The 15,547-nt window shown below is 51.1% G+C and overlaps 1 protein-coding gene across 1 annotated transcript in view; it reads left to right on the forward strand.

Moving 5' to 3' along the window:
- Lamc3 (laminin subunit gamma 3) overlaps positions 1–15,547 on the forward strand; it is a 58,624-nt gene that overhangs the window by 3,080 nt on the left and 39,997 nt on the right. The window contains exons 2-4 of the mRNA XM_051185139.1: positions 9,331–9,635; positions 11,475–11,605; positions 14,259–14,425. Of these exons, the coding sequence (XP_051041096.1) occupies positions 9,331–9,635; positions 11,475–11,605; positions 14,259–14,425 (603 nt within the window). The remainder of the gene's footprint in view (positions 1–9,330; positions 9,636–11,474; positions 11,606–14,258; positions 14,426–15,547) is intronic.

Consider the following 15,547-nt stretch of genomic DNA (forward strand, 5'->3'; position numbering starts at 1 on the left):
GGCCCTGGGTGACAGACTGTTCAAGGACCAGATAGTGACTCTGCCTGCATCAAGACACTCCGGCCAGCGTTGGGGAGGGGAAAAATTCATTCTTCACATATGGGGAAACTGGGGCTCTGAGGATAAGGTCAGTTGTTCAGGGTCATCCAGAGCAAAGAATGTTTCAACTCCAGAGCTCTGCTGTTTTGCCCTTAGGACAGAGTAGAAGGGACAGGCTGGCTTTGAGCTTCTGCGCCTCCATCCTAGAAGAAATGGGTGACATCTTGGTGTTCTCTTGTCTTAGATTGTCAGGACTCTCCCTGACATCTCCCATAGAAAGATGCAGCTGGGTTCCAAGACCCCAAGCAGAGGGGGGAAGTAGCCAGAAAGGCCACTGACACCTACCTGCCCGGGACTTAGGGAGCCTGTGACTTTGGCTCTTGGCCACAAGAATACAGCTATGCCCCTGAGCGCGGGCCAGCCATATGACACTGTGGGAAGAATCAGCTCTGAGAATACCCATGTGGCACAGAACCCTCAGTTGGTGGTGGTGGTGGGGTGGTCAACACTTTTCAAGGCCTGAAGGTGCTTAGAGTTAAAAAAACAAAACAAAACAAAAGAAAACCTGCACTCCAGGCCTAAGGGAGCAGACAGAGGCAGTTCCATAGATCTGGAACCCTCCAAGCCTAGATGGCCCCAGAGAAGGGAAGAAGACGCTAGAGGTGAGGCAGCCACAGTGAAGGAAGGGCCTGACTCGACTAGGAACTGGACCTGAGGCCCTGCAGGACCCACAGAAGCCCCAAGGCTCCTGAGTATCCCAAGCTTCAGCTCAGTTGTTCCTCCTATGGAGTGGGTGGTATGTTTGCCTTGGCTAGGGCCAGAGCCTGGGGACAGAGTCCTCAATCCACCTCCTCGGGGGATTTGGCTGGAATGCTAGGCCCCAGGCAGGTCAAGAGTCATGGCCGTGGTCTTGGATAGCCTCCCTCCACCCACAGAAGTGGCCCTGGGCCGAGCTGGCTTTGCCCCCTTTCTCAGGGCCTCCCACAGTGATCTAGGAGTTGCAAAGGTAGATTGTCCTGCAGTGGGGAGGGGGAGAGAAGCGGCTTCTCAGCCTCCCATGATCCCTTTCCACCTAATCTGCTCTGGCCATGGCCGTGGCTGTCTCTGGTCAACTATGACTCTTTCCCTTCCTATGGGGCCTTGCTGTAAACACGCTCGCTTCTACTTGTTCACCTTCTCCTCTCAACTTCTGGCCACCCAGGCCAGCTCATAAACCAGTGGGCACCCACTGGGTGTCAGATCCCAAGTGCTGGGAATGTGGCAGAGAAAGTGCCTGCATCCACTTAGCCTAGGATGTCCTCCTTCAGGAACTTTCTACCAGACCTGCACTCACCTGCCTTCTTGCCTTGGCCCTGTATGCTACCATCCCCAGTTCTGAGCTGCTACAGAGTGGAGGGGGGTCCTTGTTTTCACAGCTCCCCCACACACCTGGCACCAGGCCCCCTGCTTAGCCTTCTTGGTCAATGTCAATCAGCAAGTCCCCAGAATGACCGAACAGTGGCTGAAGTTCACTTGCCAGCCAGCTGTTTAAGAGCCTTGACATCTGTTCACTTCACCTTCTAATTGTGATGCCCCTTTTGCAGACAGAGAAACTTAGGCACAATGCTTACCTACCCAGTTATCAAGAGCGAAGTCAGGCATTTGACCAGTGAGTCACTTGCACCCAGTGTCCTTTGCAGGAGCAAGGGAGGGAGCAAGCAGAGAAATGTCGAGTGAAGGTCAGCCCTTCTATAGGCATTGGTGAGTGTTCCGAAACATGGCCCTACTGAGGTCAGTCGGCCCTTACCCCACCTCATGGCCTGACTTCACCTGCTGGAATCATGATCTACCCCTCTCCAAAAGCATCACTCATCTTGGCCCAGCTCCCCACCTGAGCCCTAGACTGGCTCATTTTAAGCAGCTTCCAAGTGCCATTTGGTCCTTGAACTCATGCCAGGGCCTAGAAGCAAAGACCCCCACAGTACCCCGAGATGCTCCCAACATCAATTGTAGCATAGCTCAGCTGTGTGGGGACCATCTCCAAAGTACAGTGGTACTGAGCCCAGAAATGAAGCAGTGATACATACATACATACAACAGGAGCGAACACTCAGGCTATTAGCTAGTCATAAGGGGACAAGTGCTTCATGCTTCTGCTTTTAGATGGTTCCTAGAGCTGTCAAACCCATAGAGGCAGAAAGTAGACAGCTGTGGAGGGGATGGAAAACACGTGTTTAAGTGGACAGTGTTGGAGACTGCATAACAGCGTGTAGGTGCTTAATGCCATGGGCTGCACACTCAGAAACGGCTAAGAGTGTTGGTTCTGTGTAAGAAGTACAGTTTTTCCACCCGCCGCCTGGTATTGTTTTGCCACCGCTCCAGCCCCAAATAACACACCGAGACTCTGTATTTGATACAATGCTATTGGCCAGGTACTAGTTTTTAATCGGCTAGCTCTGTCTTAAGTATAACCCATTTGTGTTAATCCATGTATTTCCATGTGGTCTTCTTACCGGGAGCCGGTCTCTCCAGACTCTCCATCTTGGCTCCTCCTTACTACTTTCTCTTTCCTCCTTGTCTCCTAGTCCCTTCTATCTTCTTTTCCTATTAGCCAACAGTGCTTTATTTATTAACCAGTATGAGAAACATATACAGAATGACATCTCCCATCGTCTCCTCTTTTCTGTCTAAATAAAAAGAAGGGTTTTAACCTTAACATAGCAAAATATATCACATAACAGTTATCAAATAAGAATCACAGTTAACAATATTTAGTCCATTAACATTTAGCAAGATTTAAGAAAATATTCCACCATCTATTCTATCTTTGTGTGTCTAAAGTCTATACCATAACTATCTGTCTTTAACTCCTTTAAAGACCACAGAAGGATAATATATAAACTCTACAAATGACAGAGACATCTTGCCTTTGTCAGTCACCTGAAGTTCTTTTGTAATCTTCCATCTTTAGCCCATAGGCCATAGTGTGTCTGGCAGACTCTCCAGCAAAGCAGGAAACTTTAAACTGTCTTCTTGTATTGGCAGTTTGTTAGTCACTTTCCTCTGTGTCCTGCAGACTGTCTGGCAGACTCTTTCATGAAGCAGGAACTCTATAGCAATGTCCATCTTGAATCAGCAATCGCTTTTTTGTGGGTCCTGCATGTCTAGTTTATACAGCATAAAGTCAAACAGTCCAGACAAGAGCAGTATCTTGTCCAAATGGCTAGTCTTGCCATACTGGAAGTAAACTCCATAACGAGTTTCTTCAATGTCCATCTTCCTTTCTGGTGCAGGTGGTATTGCCAAGAGCAATTATGTCTCACTGTCACAAAAACCCTAAACCATTTTAAATGCCATATTCTGTAGGTCTTTGAAAGGTTTGAAGAATGCCTATCTATCTCAAATACATCTCTGTGTATCTTGAAAAACCTAATTAACTTAACTCTAAGCTTTGACTATCATAGATAATTATCTATTATCTGTACTACATTATACATTACATTTCTAAATGAGCTATATAAACACAATACCTAAACAAAAGGAGAATATACACATCACAGAATTGACCTCACTACAGTTCTGCTTTATGTACTTTTCCTAAAGACCCCCCCCACTCTCCATACACTTAGGAAAATATTTCTCAAGTCAACACCCTCTTCAGCTCCAAGACTTACTGTTTGCCAGAGTATTCAATCACTCCCTGGATTCCTGTTAGCCCTTCTCTCCACCATTCACTCTGCCCTTCCTCTGTTTATTTTATATGTTTATTTATGTTCAACTGTTGTCTGGAATGCCCATCCCCCTTCTTTGCAGACTTGTACTCTGTAGACTCCAATGACCACAGCTGGGACCGGACCTCAGAATGCTTCCTGACACAAAGCATTATGCAATCGCCAATAAGAGAAAACTTATTTCCTCTCCTAAACTAGACAACTGACTTGACAATCTTGACGTGTTATGTGTGGTGCAGGGGTGGGAGGGCTGGTTTGTGGCCAGACCTGGTTCAGTCTGGTTCCTGTGGCCTGTGGATTGTGATCACAGGGACCCCAGTTCTTTACAGGGATTTCAAATGCCCAGGGCTGCCAAAAGCTATCTTAGGAAATGGAGGACTTGACTGTGAATGTCAGGACCTGGGGCTCAGGCCTGGGATGGATCTCGCACTGGAAGTTTCTCCCTGTGGCAGGTATCAGTCTGGCAGGTCCATGTGTTCCAGCTCAAATCTTGCTGCCCCCTCTGGTGCCCCACCCACCCCACCCCTCCCAGATCTCCAGATGGCTATAATTAAAGTTTGTTGTTTTTCCATCTTCCCAAAATAAGCCTGCCTACCCACCAGGTCAGCACCGGCTGCAGAGCAGCTCAGTTTATGTCAGTCCCATGTCTCGTCGGGCTTTATGCCCTAGCTGGTAGGGTAGGTGTGCCTTAGCACCTCGTGCTTGGCTTGCCATGCTGGCTACTCTGTCTGCAGCCACCGAAGACTGGGAGGCAAATTTCTACATCTCCATGATCACCTATATTCCTTTCCTAGAAGCCCTGTCTCCTTGGGCACCCAGGAAGCCCAGGGGAAGGGTAGCTGGTTCTACGTAGCCTTTTTGAGGGTCTGAGAATCAAGTGATCTGCCTGTTTAATGTGTGGAGTTGATACCCCTTCTCTCTGAGCTGCAGGATTCTCATTAGTGGAGTGCAAATCATAATGAGACTTGGGGTCTCAGACAGTATGCAGATGTACTCGACTGGCACATAGTAGGTGCTCAATGGAACAGGCTGGGCTAGATGCATGGAAGGTAGTCAGGGAGTTGGTGAAAATAGCATTCTAGGTAGATGGACAGTATACTGGGTGGCCTAGAGCTAACTGGAACCTCTCTGGCACTCAGAGCTTACAGGAGCCTATCTGGCTGTGGTTTAATGCCTGTCACTGTATTCCTTTCCCAGCTTTCCAGGCTGCCTTCCTTACAGAGCAGGCTGGAGTTGCTCTTCTAATTAAATCTCCAAAAAACCATCCCGCTGGGCCCCTGTGATGTTGCCTCAGCAGCTCTCACCTCCTGGCTTGGCAAGGAAGGAGTCATGATGGTCCCTAGTGCAGAAGCCTTGCTTGCTTGCATGCAATCCCTGTGACCCTCTTTTTCCTAGGGCAGCTTCCCTGCCAGCCACTTTTGAAGTGTCTCCTGACTCCCTCCTGGGAGGTGTCTGACTGCTCACTGTTTACCTACCAGGCCTGCAGCACCTGTGTCTACCCCAGTGCATGCACATCTGGGTACATCTGGGCCTAGTGTCCAACCGGGGTGGGGATGGGGGGGGCGAGCCAGGCACCGCCTGACCCCGCCTAGGCCCCTGCACACCCCCTTGTGAAGGGCTCAGAAGCCTGGTGCCAACTGTGCTGCCACGGAGCTCTAGAAAACATCTTAAAACGGAACCTGGCAAGGCGGTTGCTTTTTAAAAAGTTTCGTAAAGCTGGGTTTTCTCCAATTTTAAATTAGAACAAGCTTCAGGAAAGAAAATTGGGAAAAACAGAGGGAAACTGAAGGAGGAACAGTTGTGCTGAGTTCCGAGGACAAACATGCTCGCCAATTAGACGGCTGTCTTTGGGGCCTGTGCCTTTTGTTTGGTTTTTCTGAGACAGTTCCCGGCAGCCCAGCAGGCTCTGACTTCACTGTATAGCCAAGGAGGGCTTTGAACTCCTGATCCTCCTGCCTCTACCTCCCAAGTGCTGAGACGACAGGCATGTGCCACATACCTGACTGGGACATAGTCTTTTAATTGTTTTTTGTTTGTTTATTCAAATTGTTTCTGTGCATGTTTTCCGTGTGTGTGCACGTGGTCAACTTCGGGTGTTGTTCCTTAGTTGCCATCTACTTTGTTTCTTGAGATAGGGTCTCTCACAGGGCTTGGAGCTCATGGATTCAGGTAGGCGGGCTGGCCAGTGAGCCCCAGGATTATTTGTGCCTACTCCTACATCTGCTTACAGGCACACACCCCGACACCCAGTTCTTTATGCTAGGACTTGGAACTCAGGTCCTCGTGGTGTGGGGCACACACTTTACCAGCCCTTTACCAGGCGAGCTGCCTCCCCAGGCCCTGGTACTCTTCCTGGTGTCTTTCCCTTTCGCCATTTTGACTCTGACTTTCCTGGGTGTCTTTGACTCTGCTGTCTGTCACTGGCTTTGATCACTGTGGGAACTGCTGGGCTGTAGATCCCTTTAGCTATTTCTTCAGATCCCCAATTTTCCAAGTCTATAAAATGCTGTGATGATTGGTCTCTGCGTAGGCCATGACCCCCTACCCACAAAGGCTTCTTTTGTCAGTTGCTGGGAATATTCCTGCGGCTCCTAATCCCTGTTCCCAGACTGCTTTCCCAAAGGGACAATATATTTACCCTACGTTTTTCTTTTGTTGTGGTGAAATACACATAGCTTATGATTGGACCCTCTTTCAGTGTGTGCAGTTGGGGGTCACAAACACATTCCCCCATTCTGAAGCTGTGCCAAGGGCTTTCAACTTAAGAAACAGAACAGACCCAGCAGCCACTTATAACATGTACAATCTTTGAACAATATTTATTTTACTGTCTAGTTGTGTATATGAGTGTGTATGTCTGTGTGTGGGTTTGTACATAGGAGTGGAGCTGCTGAGGAGGCCAGGGAGGATGTCAGGTCCTTGGGAGCTAGAGTTGCAGGTAGTTGTGAACAGAGCTGAATATGCTCCTAAACACTGAGCCATCTCACCAGCCCCTGTACTACTGGTGTGTGTGTGTAAGTATGTGGTGTGTGCATGTGTGTGGTGTGTATGTGGTGTGAATATGTGTGTGTGGTATATATGTATGTGGTGTGAATGTGGTATGTGTGTGTATGTATGTGTGATGTGTGTGTGTGGTATGCATGTGGTCTGTGTGGTATGTATGTATATGTGTGTGGTGTGTGTATGGTGTGTGTATGTGGTATGTGTGTATGTGTGATGTGTGTGTGTGTATGTTTGTGTGTGGTATGTGTACATAGTTAGTATGTGTGTAGTGTGTGTATGTATGGTGTGAATGTGTTTAGTATATGTGTGGTGTGTGTGTGTAGTGTGTGTGTATGTGTGGTATGTGTGTGATGTGTGTGTTTAATACATGTGTGGGGTGTGTGTTTAATATATGTGTGGTGTGTGTAGTGTATGGTGTGTGTGTATATGTGTGTGTGGGTGTGTGTGTGTATGCAGTGTGTGTATGTGTGGTGTGTGGTGTGTGTGCATGTGCATGTGTGTGTGTGTGGGCATGTGTGCATGTAGAAGCAAGAGAAGGTCAACAAGTGTCTTCTTTTATCATTTTCTACCTTGTTGCCTTTCAACAGGATCTCTCACTAAGTTCTCAGGATCTTTCCATTCTGGGGTTACAGGTCCATGCAGCAATACCTGATTGAGATTTGAACTTGGGCCTTCATGCTAGCCAAATGGGTGCTGCTATTCACGGAGCCACCCTCCAGGCCCTCCCCCACCCTGCACCCTGTCTCTGTGCGTGTGATGTGAGGCATGTCTGCAGTGTTGCTCTGTCTGTGACACATTTCTTCCATCCAGCACCACACCCTCAGGGCTTGTCTGCATTTTAGGCCCAAGAGTCAGGCTGTCCCATTTTTCCAAGTTGAACAGCTGTCCTTTGAATGGCTGGGCCAGATGGGTCAGTCTGATATGGGCTGGGCTGTTTCTTTCTCTTGGCAGTGCTGAACAATGGGTGCTGTGAACACAGATGTGTATGTGTCCTCCATGATGCCTGCCTTCAGTCTTTTAAGGATATGCCACACTGGGCATGCTGGGTTGTAGGGTAAGGCTGGCTTTCACTTATCTAGTGACCTGCTCCTCTTATCCACAATGGTGGCATTTTTGTTTTATTTTGGTTTTTTTTTTTTTGCATTTTGAGACAGGGTTTCCCCGTGTAGCCCTGGCTGTCCTGGAACTCTTTGTAGACCAAGCTGGCCTTGAACTCACAGCGATCCACCTGCCTCTGCCTCCTGAGTGCTGAGATTAATGGCATGTACCACCACAGCCTGGCCAATGGTGGCATTTTTAAAAAAATTTACCATCTCTGGAGGCAGAGGCGGGCAGATCTCTGTGAGTTTGAGACCAGCCTGGTCTACAGAGTGAGTTCCAGGACAGGCTCCAAAGCAATACAGAGAAACCTGTCTCGAACAACAACAACAAAAAGTTTACCATCATCAGTATACAGAGTGGCTTATTACTGACTGGTGTGTGTGTGTGTGTGTGTGTGTGTGTGTGTGTGTGCGCGCGCGCGCGTTCAGTAGGACAATGCTTGCTTATCTGACATGAAGTTCTGGCTTTGACTTCTATCACTTGAAAAATAAAAGCAAATAGGTTCATGTACCCACTATGGAGTCAATTGTAAGATTTTTCTTCACTACCCCAAAATCCTGTGCCCATTATGTGTCATTCCACTTATCCCAAAGTCTCACCCTGACATTCAAACACTGCTAGTCTACTTCCTGTCTGTGGCTTGGCTATTTCCAGGCACTCAGTGTAAGTGAGGTCAGCTAGCAGGGCCTTCCGTTTTAGTGGCTTCAGCATCACCTCTCGGGCCATGGCTGGGTGGCACATTGAGGGCAGGCATTGGACTGTCCTTGGTGCATGCACATCCGAGCCTTTGAGGGTCAAGCATTTTTGTGTGGTACTTGGCCATCTGCCTGTGACTGGATGTCAGCATGCTGACATGACACCAGCTTGCTTCCCAAAGCTCATTTCCACTCGTGCCACAGTTGTCAGGGCCTCTCGAACCACACATCCTCCATGGTACTTGGTGCTAGTCTCTATTTTAATCAATTAATCAATTAATTGATTAATCCATTTAATTTATTTCTTGAGCAAAAACAGATACTACCAGTCAGGGTATAATGTCTCAGATTCCTGCACAAAGGGGTGAGTTGAGCTACATAACAGATGGATAAGTGGAGAGGCTGGAGAGATGGTTCAGTGGTTAAAGGCACTGCCCGCTTTTCCAGAGGATCTGATTTCAATTCTCAGCACTCACATGGCAGCTCACAACTGTCTGTAACTCCTGTTCCAGGGGATCCAACACCCTCGCACAGACATACATGCAAAAAATGCACATAAAATACAAATAAATTATTTTTAAAGAAACAGGCAAGTACCTGGGAAGCCTGCTGTGTTACACTCCCCGTGTTCCACTGACAAGCATCAGCAGTCAATGGTGGCGCTCCCACACACAGCTCCAGGGAGTTTCTACCAGGCTGCCATACTGCTACCCCCCACACTCTGTTCCAGAGCTGTGTACCTGTTCCCTTCTATAAGATGGTCTGTATCTGCCTGGCTGCAGGGAAGGCGTATGAGATCACCTATGTGAGGTTGAAGTTCCATACCAGTCGCCCTGAGAGCTTTGCCATCTACAAGCGCACGCATACCAGTGGACCCTGGGAGCCCTACCAGTACTACAGTGCCTCCTGCCAGAAAACCTATGGCCGTCCTGAGGGCCACTATCTGTGGCCGGGTGAGGATGAGAGAGTGGCCTTGTGCACGTCTGAATTCAGCGACATCTCCCCCTTGAACGGGGGCAACGTTGCCTTCTCCACCCTGGAGGGTCGTCCCAGTGCCTACAACTTTGAGGAGAGCCCTGTGCTGCAGGTCAGGGGACAATAGGGCCTGAGAAATCATGAGGGGATGGGGCAGGTCTTGGATGGGGTCAGTAGGTAAGCCAGAAGAGGTAGGACCTGAGCGTTCCTTGGGACCTCTGGTTATCATACCTTAAACCCTAGAATCCTGTCATCTTTTGTTGGTACCTGGTTTTTATTTTTACTTTTTATTTTATTTATTTGTTCTGCTTTTTGAGACAGGGTTTCTCTGTGTAGTCCTGACTGTATAGGAACTCATTCTGTAGACCCGGCTGGCTTTGAACTCAGAAATCTGCCTGCCTCTGTTGGGATTAAAGGTATGTGCCACCACTGCCCAGCTACTTAACTTATTTATTTTTATGTTAATAGAAGAGACCCAGTGTTGTCCATATTCTTGGGGTCTCAGCACCTGTTGGCTGAAGCAGGAAGCTCATGAGTCGCAGTCCACCTGGTTCTTTCGGCTCTGCCTGGGTGCTAGGCTGCCTGAGGAATAATGTGTTCTCCTCGGTGGCATAGCCACAGGACTGCCACTGGTGGTCCTTGGAGGCCTCAGCGTCTCCAGGGGCATTTCTGAGAACCCAGAGCCCTGGGCTGTAGTGTGGCTTGGAGATGCCATGCTTGCCCAGCATGCACAGGGACCTACATTTGGCCCAGAACCACAAACAAGAAGAAATGCAGGGGTTCCGATCTGCATCGTTCATGCTTGCTTAGCAGGAAGGAGGTCCTGGGTTCCATCCCCAGCACCTCGTAGTCTGGGTGTGGTGCTGCACACACGAGCACCTAGCGCTTGGGAAATGGAGACAGAAGGATTGGGAATTCTGGCCATCTTGGGCTACATGTGAGGCCAGTCTGGGACGAATGTAACCCTGTCAGAAGAATAATAAAAGGAGGGAGGAGGAGAAGGGAGGGAGGGGAGGATAAGGTGGACTTCAGCCGCACCCCGACCTCACAGTCAGACCTGCCTTCAGCAGACCCCTGAAAGCACAGTGACCTTTGCAAATCCCAGCCCCGGGTGACTCTGAGAGTGACAGGGACCTGCAGCCTGAATGCTGTACAGAGTTCTCAGGACTGAGTCCTGCTGGGGTGAGGAGCAACTGTGCCAGGAGCTCATTTTCCATCCTGACGGCCTGATTGCTAAGCCAGGGGCTCCTGGGCTGAATTAAAATGTTGATTAATATTCAGCCGGAGCTGCCTCTGATTATAACAGCAGGCGGATGGAAATGTCACTCTCCACGTGCATCCCCCACTTCCTCACCACGCGCTTCCACGGGGAAGCTGCTCATCCAGCCCGTGATCAGCAAGTATTTATCAAGTATCTGCTATGTGCCAGGCTGAGCCCAGGGGCTCTGGCTTGTGCAACTCATGTTCTGGGGTGTCAGTCTGCATGTGAGGAACTACAGGGAGAAAGCAGAGCAGGAGAGAAGGCAGGCAACCTTCATACCCTGGCCTCAGATGGACTGCCTCAGCCACTGTCCACACACACGCCCGCACACACACACATACACACAATCACACGCTTCTATGCACATGCCTGGCCCTACACCCGGTGGTTGACATTGCCACTTTCCTCCTCACACCCTCAGGTGGCCACTGACCTGGCTGCATTTTACAAATGGGGAAACAGAGGCACCAAGGCACTGGGGCTTGTCACCAGAGTTGTACAGTCAGCAAGTGACCCAGCCCCAAGACTGACCCAGGCCTCCTGATTCCTGGCCTCTCCTCAGAATCTGTGTCAACCAGGCCTGTCCCTGTGCCCCAGGACCACACCCACTTTCTGGGGACCAGGGGACAGAGTTTCCCAGTGGAGTAGGCCAGGATCATTTGCTGATATTGTCCGTGTCCCCTTCCCCAGGAGTGGGTCACCAGCACCGAGCTCCTGATTTCTCTGGATCGACTTAACACATTTGGGGATGACATCTTCAAGGACCCCAGGGTGCTCCAGTCTTACTACTACGCTGTGTCCGACTTCTCTGTGGGCGGCAGGTAGGCTGCAAGCAGGGCACAGAGCCGAGCCGGAGGAGGCCAAGGGAGCGGGTGCCATACCTCAGGTCTGACAGGCACAGAGCTGGTAAGGTGCCCGGGGTGATCCAAGTGAGAGGGGGTAAACGGGACCCAGCCCCCTGCCTGCCTTTGAGGCCTTGCTGGTGTCTCCATTCTGCCTCTGCAGACCACCCCCAACATGTCCCCACATCACATAGCCCCCACCAGGAAATAAGAAGAGACAATAAGTTCCTAGCCCGGGCCTGTGGTGTAGAGGACATGAATCCAATGACTCTCAATAAACACACCAGTGTACCCCGGAATAAAAGCCCAGGGTGAGCTCAGGGTCAGCTGTGCAAAACAAATGCATGGGGCAGTCACACGGCCACCTCCATGGCTGTGAGGCTGGAGTGAGGGCAGAGCCATGGGCAGAGTCAATCCCCAACCCTCTGTCACTGGGGGGCCACTGGAGGCCTCAGACTGTCAAAACACTCAACTCCCAGTCATTAATTGATTTCCCCACTGCTGTGACAAGATACTTGACAAAGGCAGCTCAAGGAAGGGACGATTTATTTTGGCTCGCCAAAGTACAGTTTGGGGGTCCAGTCCGTCATGATGGGGCAGCAGGAAGTGAAGCAGAGAGACTTGAAGGCTGGCTCAGCTTTCTCCTTTTATCCACTCTGGGACCCCAGCCCAGGGATGGGTCGTCCTGCCTCAGTTAACCCTCAGAAACTGCCCCAGGGGCACGCCCAGAGGTGTATCTCCTGAGGTGATTTCTCCTGTCAAGTTGACAATGAGCGCTCACTGGTAGAGCAGTGTGAGAAAGGGAGAGGAGAGGAAGGAGACAGAGAGCCAGCTGGGACCATGCAGACACTGCTGGAGCAAGGAGCCTGGGTGACAGTTACCTAAGGTGAGAGAGCAGCTCACGGTGTGAGTCATAGGCTGCGGATGTGGGCAATGGTGAGGATGGCCCCTGGATGCTGGGCTCGCAGTGTTAAAGATGGAGAAGGCAAGGAAGACCCTGTGCCCAATTGCTGGCACTTTGAGATGACACTGATGAGGAACTCCAAATGACCCTGGTGACTTGCAAGTCAGGTCAAAGCTCCCAGCAGGACTCCAAAGGTGGTCATGACCTCCATCTGCTGTGCCTGTTGTCAGGGCCTGCAGGCCAGAGCACATCTGGGTCCCACAGCTGGGACCCAGACCACCCTCTGCTCCATAGCTGGCTGTGAAGGATGCCTTCAGGAAGGAACAGCACCTTCCCTTGGGCCAGAAGGATTCATGGGGGAGTGGGGCGCTTATGGCACCTTCTCAGGGATGGAGAAGTCATGAGTTCCATGCCACCCATCTTCTAAGACTGTCAGACTCAACCCTTCCAGCAGCAGTGGGATGTTGCTGCCTACCCTGAGCCCATGAGCAAACAGTACCGGGCCCCTGCATCCCCAAATTAGAGATGGCATTAAGGACCCTGGAGGTGACCAGTCATCCGTCACTGCCCTCTGAGGACAGAGGGAGGGTGGGACTTGACTGTGGGCAGCCAAGATGGGCTGTGGCTTCCAGCTCTGCCCCTTGGGTCTGCCACTGTTGTGTTCTACGCCTGCTTCACCAGCTATAAGCTGGGGTATAGAGTCCTTCCCACATCAAAGACTCAAGCAAAGTCTGGGGCAATTCGCTTTGTCTGGGTTAGGGTTAGTCATCACTCAGTGTTCCACACTGCCCACCCCACAAAGCACTTCCTGGTTCTCCCTGAGTTCACCCATCTCTTGACCTTGTAGGTCATGGGAGCATAGGTCCAGGGCTGCCTACCAAGGCTCAGACTCTGGGGGCTTCTTGGGAGCTGACCTTGAACAGGGCACTTCTTTCTTGCCCTTTTAGACACAATTAGTCCGCTAAGAACTGACCCTGTGGCCACCTGTGCACCCCTCCCAGGAGACTGAATTGGCTTCTCCCCAACCCCTGAGTTGGGATTCTTCCTGGGCAGAGACCTTCTGTGGCAGCCACTTTTTAGTTGGCAGCCATGGATTAGTGGCCTTCCAGGGCTCAGTTTCTGGGTCTGCTCAAAAGGGACAGCAGGAGGCTGAAGACAGTGTGCTGATAAGTTAGTGTTTTTGTCGACACAACACAGGCTAGAGTTGTTTAGGAAGAGGAAACCTCAATTGAGAAAATGTCTCTTTCAGACTGCCCTATAGGCAAGTCTCTGAGACATTTTCTTGATTAGTGATTGATGTGGGAGGGCCCAGCCCTCTGTGGGTGGTGGCACCTCTGGGCAGGTGGTCCCGGGTTCTATAAGAAAGCAGGCTGGGCAAGCTATGGGGAGCAAGTCTGTAAGCAGTGCCCTCCAAGGCCTTTGCTTCCATTCCTGCCTCTAGGTTCCCACCCTGACTGCCCTTCATTGTAGACTGTAATGGGGGTGTGTAAGATGAAATAATGCCCCCCAAGCTGCTTTTGGTCATGCTCTTTAGCACAGCAATAGAAAGCCAACTGGGGCAGCAGGGTTCATTCCATCGAGCATTTGGGAACCCCAGTGCTCTCTTTATCACAGTCCCCAGGGAACATAGTCAGGCTGCAATCATGGGGTGCCTGGCAGTGAACCCCTCGATTCTCCCAGTGGCGTGGCGACTGTCTCCAGGCCCCCTTCTCCTGGTGCTTCCCTCAGGTGCAAGTGCAATGGCCATGCCAGTGAGTGTGGCCCCAACGAGTCTGGTCAGCTGGCTTGTCACTGCCAGCACAACACCACGGGTGTGGACTGCGAGCATTGTCTGCCCTTCTTCCAGGACCGCCCGTGGGCCCGCGGCACTGCAGAAAATGCCAACGAGTGTCTACGTGAGTGTCCCTCAGGCAGCAGGCTAGTGATGCTGGCTGGGAAACAGTCCCCCAAACCTCACAGAAGGGCCTGCTCCTGGGTGGGCCTGCCATGCACTGTGGGGTGCCCAGCCGTGGGGAGAGATGGAGGGATGCTGAGGGAATCTTCCCTCACAAGCCTCCCTCCGGGACAAGTCCACCCAGAGAGGCGCCTGTGGTAGGAGGGCAGGAAGGTCCCCAAACTAGACTTAACCCTTTGTTTTAACTGTTCCAACCCTGGAGCTAATGAAATCCAGCCCCACACACACACACACACACACCCTCACCCACAGGGTTCTGACCCACCCACCCCGGCCTTCCCCACAGTTCCCAGAGTCCTTTGATGTTCCAGCTGTGTGCGGTGTGGCTCTGCCTGCCTAAGCTCAAAGACACACTGGTGAAGGGAGGAAGGGCCCTGGAACCTTCTACAGGGGCAGTGGGAAGGGAGGAGCCACCCCAGTACCCCACTTTTCTTGTCCCGCCCCTCACTCTGCCTCGGGCTTCATGTGTGAGTGCCTGGAGCCAGCGCAGAAGTCCACACACACACACACACACACACACACACACACACACACACACACACAGCCTCTTAGCTGGCCTCCTGGGCATGGGCCAGGGTCTGCCAGGAGTCAGCTTTTTCTTTGGGACAGACAGCTTCTTCCTGTCTGTAATAGTTGCCCCAGGGGGCAAACACAGTCCTCTTGGCTTGTTGGCCTGCCTTCCCCAGGCTCCCAGCCTGGCCAAGTCTGTGGCTGTCTGTACATGGTGGGGTGCTGAAGACCAGACGCACCCCCCCCACACCCCCGCCATGACCGAATTTCTGTCCTCACAGTCATCAGCCTGGAAGATGTGGTTTCAGGCCCCACTCTTCATCTCGGACTCCTAGCCCAGGCGCCCTCTGAGCCCCAAATTCTTTGCCTTTCACACCTCTATAATCCCTCTTGTCTCTGTAGGGCCCTGCTACCTCTCTGGATGGTCATTGTCACTCTCCTCTCCCCTTCCCTTACCCTCCCCCCTTCTCTCCTCTCCTCTCTTCCTCCTCCACCTGCAGTGAAGGGTCTCCAAAGAGTGCAAATACATTTATACCCTCTACTAATTGCATCT

The sequence above is a fragment of the Phodopus roborovskii genome, unplaced genomic scaffold (assembly GCF_943737965.1).
Source record: "Phodopus roborovskii unplaced genomic scaffold, PHOROB, whole genome shotgun sequence".
Lineage (NCBI taxonomy): Eukaryota > Metazoa > Chordata > Mammalia > Rodentia > Cricetidae > Phodopus > Phodopus roborovskii.